At 30.6% G+C, this 18,599-nt stretch overlaps 1 protein-coding gene across 5 annotated transcripts in view; it reads left to right on the top strand.

Moving 5' to 3' along the window:
• The window catches only part of LOC143068565 (protein sprint-like), a 50,116-nt gene extending 31,737 nt beyond the window's left edge, over window positions 1-18,379 (top strand). For all 5 annotated transcript variants that reach the window (XM_076242727.1, XM_076242728.1, XM_076242729.1 and 2 more), the window contains 15 exons: window positions 146-313; window positions 871-1,055; window positions 1,642-1,733; window positions 2,260-4,380; window positions 8,319-8,370; window positions 9,029-9,131; window positions 9,529-9,618; window positions 10,072-10,187; window positions 10,624-10,699; window positions 11,785-11,916; window positions 12,618-12,672; window positions 13,158-13,357; window positions 13,968-14,091; window positions 15,139-15,213; window positions 15,591-18,379. In XM_076242727.1, coding sequence (XP_076098842.1) covers window positions 146-313; window positions 871-1,055; window positions 1,642-1,733; window positions 2,260-4,380; window positions 8,319-8,370; window positions 9,029-9,131; window positions 9,529-9,618; window positions 10,072-10,187; window positions 10,624-10,699; window positions 11,785-11,916; window positions 12,618-12,672; window positions 13,158-13,357; window positions 13,968-14,091; window positions 15,139-15,213; window positions 15,591-15,721 — 3,720 coding nt within the window. In that variant the 3' untranslated portion in view covers window positions 15,722-18,379. The remainder of the gene's footprint in view (window positions 1-145; window positions 314-870; window positions 1,056-1,641; window positions 1,734-2,259; window positions 4,381-8,318; window positions 8,371-9,028; window positions 9,132-9,528; window positions 9,619-10,071; window positions 10,188-10,623; window positions 10,700-11,784; window positions 11,917-12,617; window positions 12,673-13,157; window positions 13,358-13,967; window positions 14,092-15,138; window positions 15,214-15,590) is intronic.
• Window positions 18,380-18,599: the final 220 nt, after the last annotated feature.

Genomic DNA, 18,599 nt, shown 5'->3' with positions numbered 1-18,599 from the left:
TATGGTATTATAAAGACAAAACAAATAAGCTACCACAAGTTATGTTATACTTTCATTTAGCATTCCAATATATATGTCTGTAGATATTTTTTACTTTTCAGGATAGTAGTTAACTATGATCAATAGTTTTCATTTGTCATTTCAGGCATTAGAAATTCCCTCCTATCCAGACAATGGCAGTGATCCTTTGTCAGACTCTGATCATCGTCCAATCAACTTCTTAGAGAGGCTGTCAAAAACACACCCAATATGGCTGCTCTCAGAAATTGGCAGATCTGGAGCAGTCCATTTACTGAAAGACAGGGAAATTGGGGTATGTTAAGATCAATTTTGAGTTCAAATTGAAAAGGTAACAGAAAAAAGTAAAATCACAAAAATACTGAACTCTGAGGAAAATTCAAAACGGAAAGTCCCTAATCAAATGGCAAAATCAAATGATAAAACACATCAAAAGAATGGACAACAACTGTCATATTGCTGACTTGAAGTCTGATGCAATGATAAGAAAGGGATTTTACAGTTATCTACCAATAAAAGATAAAAAATTACAAAACTTTAAAGTGATAGACATATAGGGTGATTGACATATAGATGAACTGAATAACAGACAGACAGAGTGTACACCTATAGTCCCCTTTGGCTTCACTAGTTGGAGACTGAAAAGATAAGATTAAAAACCACAAAAATTGTATTTTACAAGATAGTCATAATATAACAATTTAACATGGCAGTCAAAATACAAATATATATGTACAATTGTAAAATATGCTGGAGGCACATGGTCTTGTACCGTTACAGTGCACACATTACATTTCCTGCATGGAAATTTTGTCCAATGTACTTGAATGAGTAATTGATATTTATTTGCAGACATTTATAATCCGGAACTCCAGCCAACCTAACACATATGCCTTGTCAGCTCAGTTTCCTACAAGAAGTGGTGCTAATGTTGATCACTACTTGATTGAGAACATTAGAGACGGATACAGGGTTCAGGGGTCAAGCCATATATTTTCTGATCTCACAAAATTGGTTGCATTTTATCATGAAAATTTGTAAGTAACCAAGAAAGTATTAACCTATTATACTGAAGTATTGATTGGGCACAACTATTGCCTGTGTCTATATGAGTGTGCAAATTCTTAGTTGTCAGTAGAGAGATAAAAAGTGGTGAGGTAAAACAATATCATGGCAAAATTAAAACCAACTAAAACATAAATAACACAACATAATACACAATTTAAAAACAAAACACACATGAAAAACAAAATGTCGGAATTAAAGATTGAGGTACATTTACCCCAAATAAAATCCAACAATGAGCTTTTTTCATTGGTTGGTTGACCAGTACCATGTCCATCAGTAGCACCACTAATAATACTTACTGGAAAAATATATTGTTCATATACATGCACTCTTGAAAAAGGATGACTTTACAAAATCAAAGACATCTAAGTGACCTGTAATGAAATACTTTGTCAAGGTCAATCTTAAAATTTTCAACCAACTAAAAATGCAAAAACCACACAAGAACTACAGATAATTTGCAGTTGTTTATGCCATAAATGTGTTATTTGTTAATTTAGAGAAATCCTTTATCATATTGCTTAATAGATAAAGTACCTTTTTTCATATTTATAGAGAGGAATTACCTCATCGACTAGTGCTGCCACCTACAATAAGAAGAGCAAAAACTCTTCAGGAATTAACATCATTATCGTTATTAGGACAAGGTATTTAAATGTTATAAGAATCTGTTATTTCTCATAAATGATGTCCTCTCACATTACACAAAAGTCTCATATAAATTTACAAAATATCTGCCTTAATGTTCATAATAACAATAGTATATCAGAAAAACAAAATTCATTTATTTGGATGTGACAGGTACATAATATCATGATATTTGAAAGAGAGTGCATTGTATTTTACTCTGATCAGTGAAAAATAAACGGAAAAATAGAATTTGTTTAAAGAACACACATATTTTAGCATAGAAAGTCTTACAATCAGTTTGCTGCTTTTATGCCTTTAATGAAAGAGATATGGGAAAATATATCAATGAGACAGCAATAAACAGCAAATTATCCCAAAATACACTTTTATCAGTAATCAGTGTATCAAAAATGACATACAAATAAAACATTAATTCACCAAATAAGCATCTAAATATATTGCTGACAAGGCATACATAACTAAAATTGAAGTATTTCTCAGTATTTACATTGATTCTATTATACACATTTTATTTCTTTTCAGACTTTTGGACATCATATAGATTTGACAAAGGATCCAATTTATCACTGTCTTTCCAAGGATCTAATAATTCATTATCTACTCCAATGAGATGTGAACCTTTACATAAATCTAGAAGTGAACCAATTAATATCACAAGTGCTAAACATTATAAGAAACAAAGACTAGGTCAATCTTTATCAACACAGTGTTTTAAAGAACCACTTTCAAGCCAGTCTGAAGAAAGCTTGACAGGTAGTCATACAAACATTCATCAGAAATCATCACCCGTAAAGTTCCATCTAAATCGGGATGGCACAGTTGTGTCGTCTCCCAACATTCATCATTCAGCATTAGGACGGAGAAAAACATCAGAAGGCAGTATATGTGAAAAGTGTCAGTCAAATAAACAAATGGATGATAATTGGTCATCAGGAAATTCCAGTGATGGAGTAAATTCTAAAACCCATCCTCGTGTTTCTAAACAGAAATCAAACTTATATTTTACAACTTCGTTAGATTTGCTAAATATCCCAGATAATCAGTATTTTAAAAGTAGTTTATCAGATAAAATGAGTGATTATGAGGATGTTTGGCGATCGTCATCTTGTGCTACTCCTATCTCTTCTGTTCAAGGTAAAACAAAAAGACATAAGTGTAAAAGAACCAATCCTTATCCTAAAGTAGCGGAAAAATCAACAGTAACATCACCTACTCTTTTAAACAATGCAATCAGTGTTATACGATCGGAAAATAAAATTCAGACTTGTATTCAAAACAACTTGCATACAGATGCAGGAGTTCAAACAACACATTCAGGTTCGATCTCTCAACGAAAACTTAGGAAATCTGTATCATTAGATATACAAAATACTCAAGATAAACTTGGAGAATCATTTAGATCAGACAAAATCGTGAGTGCTACAATATCTGCTACAATATCAACTCAAACAAGCCCAGTTAAAGTAATATCTAAACCAAAACCATTGAAAAATATCGTTGATAAAGAGTCTAGTGCCTCTAATAGTTCTAAATCTGGTGTTAAAAGCCCTGTTTATGCAGAACCATTTGATGCATTAGAAGCCAATGAAGATGAGCATGTTAATCTAGTTCGCATTAGAAGACGATCAGCTCCATCTATGGGACTAAGTGGAAGAAAAGCGAAAGGTGTTTCACAGGGTCCAAATTTAGAAACTATTATGTCCCCTGGTTATGAAAGTCAGGAAAACTATGATTTTGAATATAATTTAAGTAATGGTGCTAATCCTAACGATTCTGAAGTTTTGGAGAGAATTCCTGCTCCGATGCGACGATCTCATAGTATGAAAGAGCGATCGAGTCAAAATGCTGATAATAACATGACAGTTCTTGATAGAGAAAGTATTAAACATGTGGCTAGTGAATTAGAAAAACTACACATAGCTAAAGGATCAAATGTTAATAAACAACAAAGTGGATATAGTCAATTTAAGGAGGATTCTTTGTTTGACTATTGTGATGATCAAGAGCAAGTAACTCCTACTTTGAGTAGGTTCCCCGTTAATCGACCGTCTAAATTAAACGATGCCTCTAGACATTCTATGTTCTCAGAATTATCAACAGTGGAAGATCTAATATCTAGTGTGAATCCTCAATTAACAGTGAAACCTTTACAACAAATTCCGACCATTATATACAGTGGTGCTATGTCAGAATATGATAATCTTACAAGTCACTATGCACCTGTATCAACTAGGTCTAACGCAGAAACGGAGTTCTGTGCACCCTGGGATAAAACATTTTATGGTTCTCTTTTAAATTGTGATCCTAAATCAGTACCACAAATGGACCTTCATTCACGAATCTTAGCCTGGCAAAAAGACACTCTTCACTTAGATCAGCGATCTCCTGGTGATCGTAGTAGTTGTCACTCAGATTCCACTCTGGTGGGTGATTCTGATGAAGATGTTATAGATACTCATGATTTAATGCTCCAGCCTCCATCTTCAGGAAGTAGTTTAGACAATTTAACTGATCTGGAGGATAGAACAAAAAATCGGCAATCAAAACACATTTCTTCTGATGATCATAAAACCACTGGTAAATGTTTTCAGACAGATCCTCAAGGTCCAGATCACAAAGATGGACAGCAACACAACAGAAAAGGTTTGTAAATGCTATAGTTTGATAAATTCTTGTTTATATGTGTATGAATATACTGATTCTCCTATGCTATTTTTGGTCAGTTTTGATGTGATTGTGATATAAAAAACAAAAGTCCTGTATTTGTCAGGTTTATTTTGATAAAAAAAATCATTTTGGACTAGAATTAAAAAAAGTTAGCTATTAATAACAAAACAACAAAAAGTCTTCATCACACTGAATTACCTCCAAATTACAGTTCCTTTAATTAATAGTATGATATACCTTTTATAGCTGACTGGGTATTATGGGTTTACTCATTGTTGAAGGGTGTACAGTGACCTATAGCTGTTAATTTCTGTGTCATTTGGTTTCTTGTGGAGAGTTTTCTCATTGCAAATCATACCACAGTTTCTTATTGTAATAAGACCATTGAGCCTACATGTGCGTTTTATAAACTTCCCCATCAATGGAGAAAACATTGTGCAAGCCATATCATTGTGGCATATTTTCAAAGTAAACTTACTGCTACCTTAAAATATACACATCTTGGTGCTGCTAATGTTTTCTTATGCAGTTGATTTGTATGCCTCAATAAGTCAGCAATTCAACAATACAATTGAAAACAGAAAAGACATTTATGTAAACAATTGAAGATGTTAGATGGGAAATGAATTAAGATACAACTAAGACTTTTTTTATAAAATATATAAAATATAAAAATTATTTCATTGGATTCAAAATGTATTGTATATTTTACCTATGTTTTGAAAGTTATTTAGTATTTATTAGTTAATTTCATTAATGCAAAAACTTATTAATATCATTTATAACAGATTGACACGAAAAATGTTATAGAAGACTCACTCACAGATTTCTAAAATTTTCTTTTCAAGTGTAAAAAACAGACTGAACAGCTTTTAATAACAATAGAAGCTTACATTCCTGTTACGTTTTTTAGTCATAATTTTTCTAGTGAATACATGTAGTGTATTTAAATGGGTTGAAATTTTGAACACTGCACTTAGAATTATTAGCCTAACCATGCTAACCCTAGTTGATATTGATGGTTTTCAGTTTATGCACTTGTATAAACCTTACACAAAAGCCTTATTTTATAAGTTAACAATGAGAGTTTAGGATGTTCAAATTTAAAGCTTTCTTATTAAATCATGGTAGACATTGAAAGTTAACTAGAAGATAGTGATAATTTACTGTTTGAATTATGATCAAATGGTGTATTGGTACTATAAACATGATAAAAGCATGTCTTCAGTAATACCACATTATGAAATGCAGAAGAGAAGCAAATTCAATACATAAGATATAAAGCATTGTATGACATATTATAATAATAAAAAGATGTGTTTTGAATTTCCCCATTGTTTGCTTCTGGCCTGTTTTTCTCAGTGACACACACTGATTTATGTATAGCTTGCTAAAGCACTTCTTTGTTAAAAAGATAATTTTCTTTATTTAGACGATATTTACATAGTTTCTTCAACTCTTTTGTCACCATTATCCATTTAAAGATTACGATGATTAATGTATTATAATGGAATTATTTTGAGAAGTTATAAATAAACGACTTTTTGATCTGGACCAGGTTCTCCTATTGTAAAGTTTAATGACTTAAATGGAATATTTAGGATAATTGATGAGGTAGTTTGTGATAGGATCTAGATTATGTTTATTTGTGTATCACATTTAATCGATTTGTTTGTACCTGTCTTCAAAATTATACTGTTTTCTTGTCATCATCTTTTAAATGGTAAATAATAGATTCGTAGACAAACTGGCTAATATTATACAATGGATATTTATATTCAAAATTTTGTGGATTATTTGGTATAATTTGCAATTTATTGTTGTATACAGAATAAATTTAAAACCTATTTACTCTGTAGGTTATAATGATTTTTAAATATGATGTCTGTCATATTAAAAGTGTCTGTAAAAAAATTCTTATCAGTCTGCCATTATTATAATTGGGAATGGAAATGGGGAATGTGTCAAAGCGATAACAACCCAACCATAGAGCAGACAACAACCGAAGGCCACCAATGAGTCTTCAATGTAGTGAGAAACTCCCGCACTCTGAGGCGCCCTTCAGCTGGCCCCTTAAAAACTATGTATACTAGTTTAGTGATAATGGACGTCATACTAAACTCTATTATACACAAGAAACTAAAATTAAAATTCATACAAGACTAACAAAGGCCAGAGACTCCTGACTTGGGACAGGCGCAAAATATAAATATTGTCTGTTAATATCAATTTATTTTTAAAAGAACAAAAGGAACCAATGTCACAAGTAAACAAATTTGGGCTAAAATAAGACTAAATTGGAAAGCCTAAAAAAGAAAGCAACAGAACTTATCCAAAGTTTTATTGCACTAATAAGTCTATATAAAAGATGTGATATGATTGTCAATGTGACACCTCTCTAACAGAGATCAAATGAAGTAGAAGTTAACATTTATAGGTCACTGTTTATCAATTATCATTATACACGATCTTGGGATACACTCCTCTGTATAAATGAAAAATAGATGTGAGGCGAACATTATGAACATCAATGAGACAGCATGCTAGTGACACATTGTTAACCGAAACAGATCACCTATAGGCCATTTAGAACATGTCATATTGTTGAGGAGACTGCAATGTGACCACATGACCTTTCATGCTCAGCGGATGCGCAATATATAAATAAGAACATGCAAAAGCTCAATTGAGATGTAAAAAAGATACAATTGAGGCTCAGTTACATCTAATTCATTTATCACATTACTCTAAACATGCAGATGCAGTTAATCCATGATATAATAAATTTATTAGGGCCCCGCCAAAGGCGGGTCGCCCTATAGTGATCAGTCTGTCCGTCCGTAACACTTTAACTTTGTGTCCGCTCCATATCTAGAGAACCATTATGATTTCATACTTTATACTTTACATGTTTATTAACCACCACCAGAGGGCGTGTCATGATGTATGTACAACTTCCTAGGTCAAAGGTCAAGGTCAAAAAACTTTGGTTTCAGTTGACAACCCTGTGTCCTGTGGTGAAGATCGTGTCCGCTCTATATCTTGAGAACCGTTATGATTTCAAAGTTTATACTTGACATGTATATGAACCAACACCAGAGGGTGTGTCATAATTTATGAACGACTGCCTAGGGCAAAGTTTAAGGTCAAAAACTTTGGTTTCAGTTGACAACCCCATGTCCTATGGTAAAGATTGTGTCTGCTCTTTATCTTGAGAACCGTTATCATTTTAAAGTTTATACCTGAAATGTATATAAACCAATATCAGAGGGTATGTCATAATTTATGTACGACTTCCTAGGTCAAAGGTCAAGGTCAAAAACTTTGGTTTCAGTTGACAACCCCATGTCCTATGGTAAAGATCGTGTCCGCTCTATATCTTGAGAACCGTTATCATTTCAAAGTTTATACTTGACATGTATATAAACCAACACCAAAGGGTGTGTCATAATTTATGTGCAACTTCCTAGGTCAAAGGTCAAGGTCAAAAACTTTGGTTTCAGTTGACAACCCCATGTCCTATGGTAAAGATCGTGTCCGCTCTATATCTTGAGAACCGTTATCATTTCAAAGTTTATACTTGACATGTTTATAAACCAACACCAAAAGGTGTGTCATAATTTATTTACAACTTCCTAGGTCAAAGGTCAAGGTCAAAAACTTTGATTTCAGTTGACAAACCCATGTCCTATGGTAAAGATACAATTTTTTTTAATGCACATTATTCACAGCGGGTCCCACAGAGATGGCTCCCATCTCAATGATATCTAGTTTCTTCTATCCACATATGATAAAATATTGTTGAATTCTAAATACAATTTCTTGACCTGTATTTTGTATTATCCCTTGACAGTGTCCTTTTTCTAACACTTTTAATGAAAGTTTACAATTATATTCTTCATGTTAATTTACAGAGAAAAGAAAAGAAGACACTCCAGAATACAAAATCAGAGAGTATATATGCAGGTTAGAGTAAATTTGAATTATTACTAGTTTATATGAAAAAAAAAATGGGTTGTCTTTCTTTATACATGATTGGCTGATCAGTTTTGGTCTTTTTCCATGTTGAATACTACAAATAGGGCATAGAAATCATAACCAAAATAAGAGATGTTTGCATTTTTTCAATGAAGACATTTACAAAAGAAATATCATCTGCTTTAAAAAAATAACTTTTGTAAAATTTTTGTAATTGTAGAAATATTTGATGGCATAATTAATATTAGCTTGTCACTTCTTAAGTTATGCAATAAAATGAAAGTGATCCCTGCGATAAAATTACAATAAACAAACTAGTCTCATAATTCATGACAACAGGTTTTATCATGCACAGATTCTTTGTTAAAAAAAATTAGCAATTCATTATACCGTTTGATATCATTATGATTCTGTCAAATCAAATAGAAAACTGACAAAATTACATAAGTTAAGTCACCAATGACATAATGTTAAAGAGTCATTTAATTTGTGAATGACGATCAATTAGATGTTGCTGTTCTTCATCTTTAAATTGAAAGTGGAAGATGCTACAAAGATGCAGCCTTTAATGCTTTGAACAGGACACTTTAAAAGTATATTGTGTTTTGTAAAAACCAGTTCTACATTTTTTTGTTTTCTTTTTCAGATTGTCTCAAGACAGAAATACAACATTTGGTAGTACTATAGAAAACTTTATACAGTGTACATTGGAAAGTCAAGAAACTAATCCTCATTTTGTCACCAGAAATGTAAGTAATTACCTGTATACATATGACAGTTATTCATATTCACTTTAGAGTCTTGGTTAAAAGCTCAATTACATGCCTGTCAGGTTCTATAAAGCTCAAATTAAAAAGTAAAAAAGATTTGTTCAGTGGTCATCAGGATACAAAATAAAAATCTGTTCAGAAAAATCTGTACATTTTTGTATTACATTGTACTTACAAAAATCTATTACTATTACTATAACTCACATTAATTTAATGCCAATTTGAAATTAGCCAGTTTGAATTTAAGCTACCTTTTATAAAACTTTAGGCTTTGCTGCTGAGGCCTTTCTTTCAAAATAGCTATTTTTTTCTGTAATAATCTTTAGATATGTTTGTAAGAACACTACTATTAATAAGGTTTGTTTTCATCTTCTAGGTAAGACAGTTTATGACAGGAATAAAGAATTATCTAGTAAAGCATGGAGAAGGAGAACTAGATGACATCATACAGAAGGAAAGAATGAATGTAAGTCTATTGGCAGTAGATTTATAGTTATAGTTTGATTTGTTGGATTCTAAGAATATATATTAAGTCAATGTTAAGGACATATCAGCTCTTTGCCATGCCTTCTTGACCTTATGCAACTTATATATCTCTACATTTGTTAACCTTTTTCCGGTTGAAAAAAAAAAACTCTTCGAAAAAAGTCTGTAACTCTTTGAAAATTGAATTGTTATAAGAACCCTACTAAACAGACCAAAATTCAGAAGGTGTAAGAAGGTTTGATCATAGTTTTAATTATGCCAACCACCTAATATACATATTGGCTTTCTGAAGATTCTTTTGAATACATACACTTGTGATTATGAGTACCTCCCCAATTTTCACAAAGTAGTCATATATTCAAGACTTTGAGATCATGCAGTCTCTGTATAAATGTTAAGACATCATACTTATAATACTTTGCTAAATTTTCAGCTGAATCCCAATGAAATATTGAACATAGATGGTATTATTGAAAAAGCCTTGCATGTCTGTGTATTGCAACCTCTGAAACACCATATATACAGATTGTTTGTGGAAGAATACACAAGGTAAGTAACAGAAAATAAAGTAATTCTCCTTATTTTGTTCTCGGGACAATATAGGTATGGGATAACACATAATCACTGTTTGGAAATCTGCTCCAGTAGACCAGAGAGATACCAGTTGACATGGGAATCTACGCTGGTTTAACTATTGACGTTATACAAATCACTTTTCCATTGTCACTGTGGCGTCAGAAATTTTCTATTATGACGTCAAAATTGGATAGGAACCTTTGTGATGTTTAGTAATTTCGAAAAAATAAGGATAAGGTGTATAGCACTAATAAATATAAATTGTATTACGAATACATGAACAATGATGAATACATTTGTTGACATATATAATTGTCATTTCCTAAACAAAAAAGTATTATATTGTTTGTTATATATTTTTATAAGTTTTTTTACCAAAAATATTCTGTAATTTTATTTCATCTTGCAGAAATGGAAGTTTACCATCTTTATCAAGAAACATAAAATATGCCAGAAGTAAAACACCAGTAGAAATAGGTCTCAGGGTATGTACCTTTTATAGATTTATGACAGACCCATTCATATTTCATCAAAGCACTGTATTTAATGGATAACACAATTAAAAGTTTTTAATTAGCCCCAGTCCTAGAGGAGGGGGCATTAAGTTTTACCCTTGTCTGACTGTACATTTGTGTGTACGTCCCAAAATTGGTTTCCATTCTCTAACTTAAGTTTGCCTCAACCAAATGCTATGAATTTATACACAATGCTTATTACCACAAAACTCAGAACCAGTTTTACTTAGGGTAGCGTTTTTTTTACCAATCTTGAGTTATGCCCCTTAATGATGTTATGTGCAAGTGGGGGCATTATCTGTGTCTCATGGACATATTCCCCATGTATTTTCTTAACCCTTTCATGCTGAATGTATCCTTTTTGCACACCTGTGCGCATGCCAAATGTATCCTTTTCGCACACCCGTGCACATGCCGAATGTATCCTTTTGGCATACAGGTGTAGATGCCGAATGTATCTTTCAGGATACATAGATTTCTATTTTTAGACGGTCACAGTGTAAGCGGTAACAATGACGTGTTTCTTGGCCCAGTTGCTTCATAGATGTTATGATAAACATCAAATACATTCGATATTTTAGTATAAGGTGTAAAAACGCTGTCAAAATATGTTTTTTCAAAGATTGTTGAGGAAAAAAAAACTCGTGAAAAACAAAATGGCGGAATCATAAACAAATAGTGGTCAGGAGTTTCATTTTGAGTTGAAACATTTAGAAAACTTAACCTGAGGTCATGAAAGTCGTTTAACTTGTGCAAAAGTTTTTAAGGAAGTTTAAACTATACAAGGGTTTCTATTTGCAAAAATCAACCTATTTATTTCTGAACCCAAGATTTTGTAAACCAATGTTCAAACATATTTAATGGGTTTTAAGACAATGCTTATTAAAGTCATCCAAAAACCAAAATACAAAAAAAAAAAACACCACCAGTACATGAGAACACTTTGTTTATGGTATTATTTTACCTTTATATATTAGGGACTTTTTTTTAAATATGTTTTTGTAAGTAAAATTATATCATATTATGAATTAATATGAAAACATTTTTTAAAACAGAGTGGTGCATTAGTTCCAAACAGTTTACAAATGGAGAAAATCAGATTCCATCTTACAAAGATGCAGAAGGCCTATTCTCCACTGAAGAAACTAGAACATCTTCTACAAGCTACACAGTGTATCTATCAATGTGTAAGTTTATTTGTCACAATTTTACTGTAAAATGGATTAAAAAATCATTCATTATTTTTATGGTTTCAATGCATAAATGTTTTGCTCAGGAATTAAAAAGATAATTGTACCTTCTCATCAAAATTGTTGATATGCGCAAAATTTTTCACTTGAATATTGTTGGTCGATTTAAGTGCAATATGAGAGAGAGATAGAATGGCTCTTAAATTTACACATTAAAAGTATTATATATTTATGTAAAAACAGAAAAGATATGGTATAATTGCCAATGGGATAACTCTCCACCAGAAACCTAATAAAGTAGAAGGTAACAACTATAGGTCACCCTACAGCCTTCAATAATGTATGTGAAGTCCATATGTATATTTCTGAAGTAGATAACCTATTTTGATACAGGAATTAAAATGCATTATCTACAGTAGTGTATGTCATGATAAAAAATACGATATTTTTAAGACTTATTCTTGCATTAATGTTCAAATATTATTCAAGGTTTGATACATAGGTCAGTTGTCTGAATGACTTTCAAGTTAGTCTTTGTTTTTAATCAACCTTGAATATACATTAAAAAATCTAGCCAAGTACCTTAAAAGGACTGTAATATTACAGTATTAGCAATATTTGTTATTTTGAGTACTACATATTTTGCAAATAACCAACAATATATTGGACTAATGATAAGCCATCCTTGTTATTTACAGTTAAATGGTAATACCGATGAAGCTATACAAGGACCAGTGGCTGTTGGGGCAGATGGTAAGTAGCTAATATTTTTGAGATAGAAATTATTCAATATGGAATGATTGTGCATGAAAAAAAAGTGCTGTTCTACTGATCTCATCTTAAAGGGTACTGAAAAGTTGTCATCAGTGAATGATTACATATATGCATGATCGTGTTAAAATAAATTCTGTTATTTAGATAAGTAGTATTTTTGTCGAGCCTGCAAGATTTATGTTATAGAAGAAAGACATAGTTGTGATAACTTTTGGCTGTGTCACAGGCATCAAAATTTAGATTCTGTTTGTGGTTAAAGTATTTTTTGACATCAAAAACTTTGTCAAACATCCATGAAATTTGGACAGAAGTTTTCTTAAACACAGCTGTTGTCTCATGGAAATCTCCCTAAGAACTTCATTCACACTAATGCTTGAAAAAATAAAATATAATCTTTAAATTTGAAATGAAGATTTTGTTCATCAAACACTGTCTCATAATTAGATTTGTAATATTTTTTCTAGATTTCTTACCAATGTTGATCTATGTAGTGGTGCATTGTGGGATAATTGCAGCTGAGATTGAGGCTGACTACATGTGGGATCTGATAAATCCAGCTGTTATGAACACAGAAGGAGGATATTATCTGACTTCATTAAATAGTGCTGTATTGGTTCTGAAAAACTTTAAAGAAATGCAGGAAGCCCAAAATACTCAACATGAGGTATTATTGCACATTTGATATAAATAGATTTTATTAACTTTCACTTTCAATTTGGTTTTTTTTTTATCTATAGTGACATGTTATTTGTTACCATGACTATTAATGCTCTGTAATTTGAATATCAACATAAAGTTTCCTTGACGACAGTAAATCAAAGCTTGTCATTTGAATCTGTTTCCTTAAAATTTGTTTAGTGATTCAGAATTTATTCAGTCTATTTACATAAGTTTTTATACAATGCATGTTTTATTTCATATAGACTATGATATTTGCCTTAAGCAATGTGTGTGAAATTGACATCTAATTTCTAAAGACATAATTTATTAAAGTACCACAATTTGTAGTCATATTATTGAATGTTTAAAATATTTTTTTCATGAGGAGTAGACTGTGTAAAGAATGATATTAATATAATAATACATGATTTCTAACCCTTTTCAGTATGTGATAGTTTTTTTAGTATCCAACAAAAAGTTTCCCCTCTTTAAGATTCCCATCAATGATTGAATCCTCTTATTGTGTTTATTCTTGATATGCATGTGATACTTGCAAAAAGACACTACAGAATAGAGATTAACCAATATTAACATCAATATTTATTACCTTTCAGAGTCGTTTACCCAGTATTAGTGACATGCAAGGTTTTCTGAAGATTGCCATCCCTGATGAGCTGAGAGATTCCATTATCTGGAAAACTTTACCTGTCAGACCTAACATGAATACTCGAGATGTTTGTAAGTACATGTAGGACAGAGCAAACTTTCATACCTGCCATCATTTCAAAATGCTTTAATGTTGTTTATTTGCTTCTTCATACTTTTACAATCCTATACCCATAGTAGAATTGATTGTTTTGTTTCTTTTGAAATTTCCAATTTCCATTGGCAAAACCCCCACAAATAATTACAGTTGGCAGGTATGTGCTTTGCAGTTGGATTCATTTTTTTGGCGCATAAAGTTTAATAAAGAAATGGTGAACATACAAAATGAAAACATACAAAACAAAAATCTGCAAAATGTAGAATGTAGGAACATTTGTTTTTACTATTAAAAAAATTGAGAGAACAAAAATTTAAGACCACGTTTTACATACATTTGATTACTCTGTGTCATGTAGTGATGTTGTAGATTTTGGTTTTATGTTACCACAAGTAATTTATAAAGCTAAATTTAACTTGATAGATTTCATAAACAATGTTAAACTTTGATTGATTACAATTAAAATACAGTGTACTAATTTTCAGTACAATGTGCATCATACTAAAAGATAACATGATCGATTTCCCAAATGTAGTGTCACAGTAAAATCTTTAAATACTGATTATATTTCTAGTTAGATATAACTTTCTTTAAATTGATGAATTATAATCGGTCTCCTTGGACATCTTTTTCTCTAGTTTTATTATTTGTCATTTTTGACAGTACAATTTGACAAGGTGTTAGTTGCATTTTGGCCTCTCCTAATTAATAATTTCAACCCAGAATAAGATGGGGGATGTAGGTAAAATCGATCTATTAATAAGCGTAACTGCCTGCCAACAGAGTGTGCACTTCTTATACAGTAATAGATATATAGTAACTTTTTTTTAACAATGTTATCTAGAGTAAATTAATGGCTTGTATTAAACCTTAATCACCAATTTTGATTTTTTTTATATTGACTCCTTTGTATTTGTTTGATTGAGAGAGCTGACTGTTAATTCATATGAAATTTGCCTGTAATGCTTTGAAATTATCCAGAGTTTTGTCCCTTATATTGATGATATCGTTTTACATTTCAGGTTCCATGATTGCTCACAAATTCAAAATAACAAACCCTCAGGATTATGGTTTTTATTACATAGTGAGGGGAGTAGGTAAGGTCCTTTTTTTTATATATAAAAACATTTTAATGCAATGCAAATTTATAAAAGGAATTGAACTTATTTATTTTGTGTGATATAATTATAAACAAAAGATCTTCTAAAAATCCATCAGATTCCAGCAAACTGGAACACAATCTTAAATGTCTTTTAGAATTATTTTGTTTCATGATACATATGTCTGATGATGTTACCATCCAGTAGAGGACATTGTTTAACGTAAATGGTACACAGATTTATAAAGTTGATTTTTGTATTATTTATATAGGACAACTTGATACAAAACAACAAAAGAAAGATCATATAAATTTCTACAAACAAAAACCAAAATATTCTGTGATATATTTATTTATGTTATTATTTTTTTCCAGAAACAAAACTGAATGATAGTCATTGTCCTCAAGACGTGAAAACAGAAATCATGTTAAAAAATCAAGACTGTGTATTTGCTTACAAGAGACTTGCATCAAATATTGCATGGCCACTATCTGTGAAGAAGTAAACAGCCAGTATTACATGTGTAGTATGGATGGTCTTTCTTGCTATTATCAGCATAGAATTAACCTTAAAAACTGTTATCTTTTATACTTGCTACTGTCTTCAGAAAAGATGGATCAGTATTACCAGTTAAAAATATACTGAAGTTTTCCAGATAGGATTTTTCTGAAAAAAAGGTTGTATAACAAATGTTGTATGACCTGTACCATTAAAGACTTAATTATAATTTTGTTTCAGATTTTTTATTTATTTTCTGTTTATTGCTGTAGGGTTACTACATTTACATAAATCAAAAATCAAAACTAGTTTAGTTTATAAGTGTTCAAGTTATTGTCTTTGTTGTGAAAAAGGAAATTTTTCATGCATAATTATTGTTAATTTTTTTAAACTACTTATTTGAAATTTTATTATATACAAGCAAAGTGCTCTTGATTCATAAAAATTTCGTAATGTGATTTAATATTGTAAGTTAAATTGAAGTAACTGTTACATCAAGTCCATGGTTATGAGTGAGATTAAGGAAACAAAAAAATAATTTTCAAGTAGCAGATTCAGTTTCAATTTTTTGCAATTACAAGAGAAAGGTTCAATAACAATATCTAACTCTAATGACTAAAGTTTGGTTTTATATATACAAGGTTTAAAATATGTTAAACACCTAGAAGTCAGGCGCTTAAGTTTGGAAGGAATTTTACAAACCTGGGCTGCTGGGGCCTGTGGTTCAAGGTGAATACTGCAGACAATAAATAACTTTTATTGGGCATTTTTAAAACAAAATTGTGTTTAATTACAGTTTATTTATTCAAATTGTAATGTTTTGCAAGGTTGTATTGAATAGTTTATAAAAAGCCGATTTTATTCATTTATTTGTATTGACAATCTTATTCAAAGGAAAGTTTAGGTAAAACAGAAATAATTTTTAGTTTTCACTTTATATTACAGTATGTTATTTATGCCATGATGTCCTTGTTCATATTAATTTTGTCATTTGAACATCATATTAGGAATGTAGGTTAAGGGGAGATAATATGGTTATATAAGGGAGATAATCAGCATTATGTTGGTGCTTTTGGCTTCTCAGCTTCATGTTTCAGCATTATTGTGCCATTTTATATGTTGTGCCATACCAAATGTAAATAGACCCTATTTAATTGTTATGTATTAAAAAAAATGGATTAGATTAGTGGCATTGCTGTATTCTACCAAACAAAAACTCTTGCTTTCGTCCATTTTCCATCCCTAGATTAAATCAGTGACCCCGTCATTTACTTTAAGTAACAATTATTTAGATAAACTTGGTTGACATTTGTTCTGTTCATTATTCTTATCCACCAAAAAAAATCATAAAATCTTGAAATGAAAGTCTAAAAATGGCTTTGATTTTTTGTTAAAAAATAGTGTATCAATTTATTTTCTCTTTCACATTGAAATCGTCTTTTAATGATTTTTCAATTTTTTATTGTCAAATTATATTTATACCAGCAATATGAGTTTTTCATCCAGTGTTTCTAATTTAGATTCATTAATATCGCTAAAGCAATTAAAAAAAGAAGTAGTCTATGATTAGAACAAACATGAATGCTTCTTTTATGAATTGCAATATGTGATTCTGCAATCTTTAATGGCATAATCGATTTTTTTATATCTCTTTTTTAATCAGCAATCTTTTTATGCAATATGTATCCTATACAATGTAACAACTTTTTCAAAGATTTTCATAAATTTTTGAAGACTAAAAATCTTCTGACAAATATTCAAAATGTTAATAAAAAATAGAGTAAAACATAATGTCTTTATAAGTTGTGTATTTTTCCAATTTGAAATTTGTTAGATATAATGTTATGTGATACTTTTGATTGAATATGTTTTATTTTGATTTTTAATCATGAGGATGTCTGTTATGGATTGTTATGTATGTGATTTCAAACTTTTCATATATTTCTAATTTGATTCTGCTTTCACAAATGTTTGTACTGCTTCCTTGTCTAACTAAAAATACTTTTCATGCAAACTTTTGTGAAAGGGAACCAGATCTGTGATTTAATAAGTTGAAAGTGTTATGTAATATTGTTGCTTCAAATCTTGTTGGTTATGTTATTTGTATGAGAAGATACCATGTGATGACTTAAAATTGTCACATGATATGGAATGTTACTGTTAGGTATCATGTGATGTTATTGTTATAAGATGTTACAGTGATAATAATATTTGATAGGCAGTTTTTTACTTAATACCTTTTTCAAGAAATCCACGTACTACCAGTTTCAAATTAGCAGTGATGGTTCTTACTGAATATAGATTACCATTCAGTATGGCAAAAATAGTAGCTAGCCAAAACATGTTATATGCATGATTATTGAAATACCCATAATAAGAAATACAGTAGCTTATTTAAAAGTGTTGATGGAATACAACAAAGAAAAAAAATGCCTATTAAAAAAAATCATTTAAAATTGTTTCTGGTCATGTGATCATGTAAAAAGTGGAATTTTATTCAAACATTCATATCATCTCTTCATTAATGATTGTGTGTTAGCAGTTAAATGATGTGATTGATTGATTGTGATCTGAGGTTGTGCTTTGAATATTTTATTCCATTGTAATCATTATTATTTTCATTTGTTAAGGCACAGTTGATGCTAAATAAAAAGATATTTACCTATATGTTGTTGATTTTACCAGAACTATGTAAACCAAAGTTATTTTGTGAAATGATGCTGAGAATCATCATTTTTAATTTTGCCCAAGTTTCATCTGCTTTCTTCTTTCTATCATGAGCTGCTAATCTCTTGTTTACCCAGTGATTAATATATTGATAAACTGATCTGGTCATTGTGAAGCTCATCCTTCATCAACTGATTTCTTCTTTCTATAGTGTGCTG

This window comes from Mytilus galloprovincialis, chromosome 3, assembly GCF_965363235.1.
Source record: "Mytilus galloprovincialis chromosome 3, xbMytGall1.hap1.1, whole genome shotgun sequence".
Lineage (NCBI taxonomy): Eukaryota > Metazoa > Mollusca > Bivalvia > Mytilida > Mytilidae > Mytilus > Mytilus galloprovincialis.
Note: the sequence above shows the minus strand (reverse complement) of the source record. Positions and strands in the feature narration are given on the sequence as shown.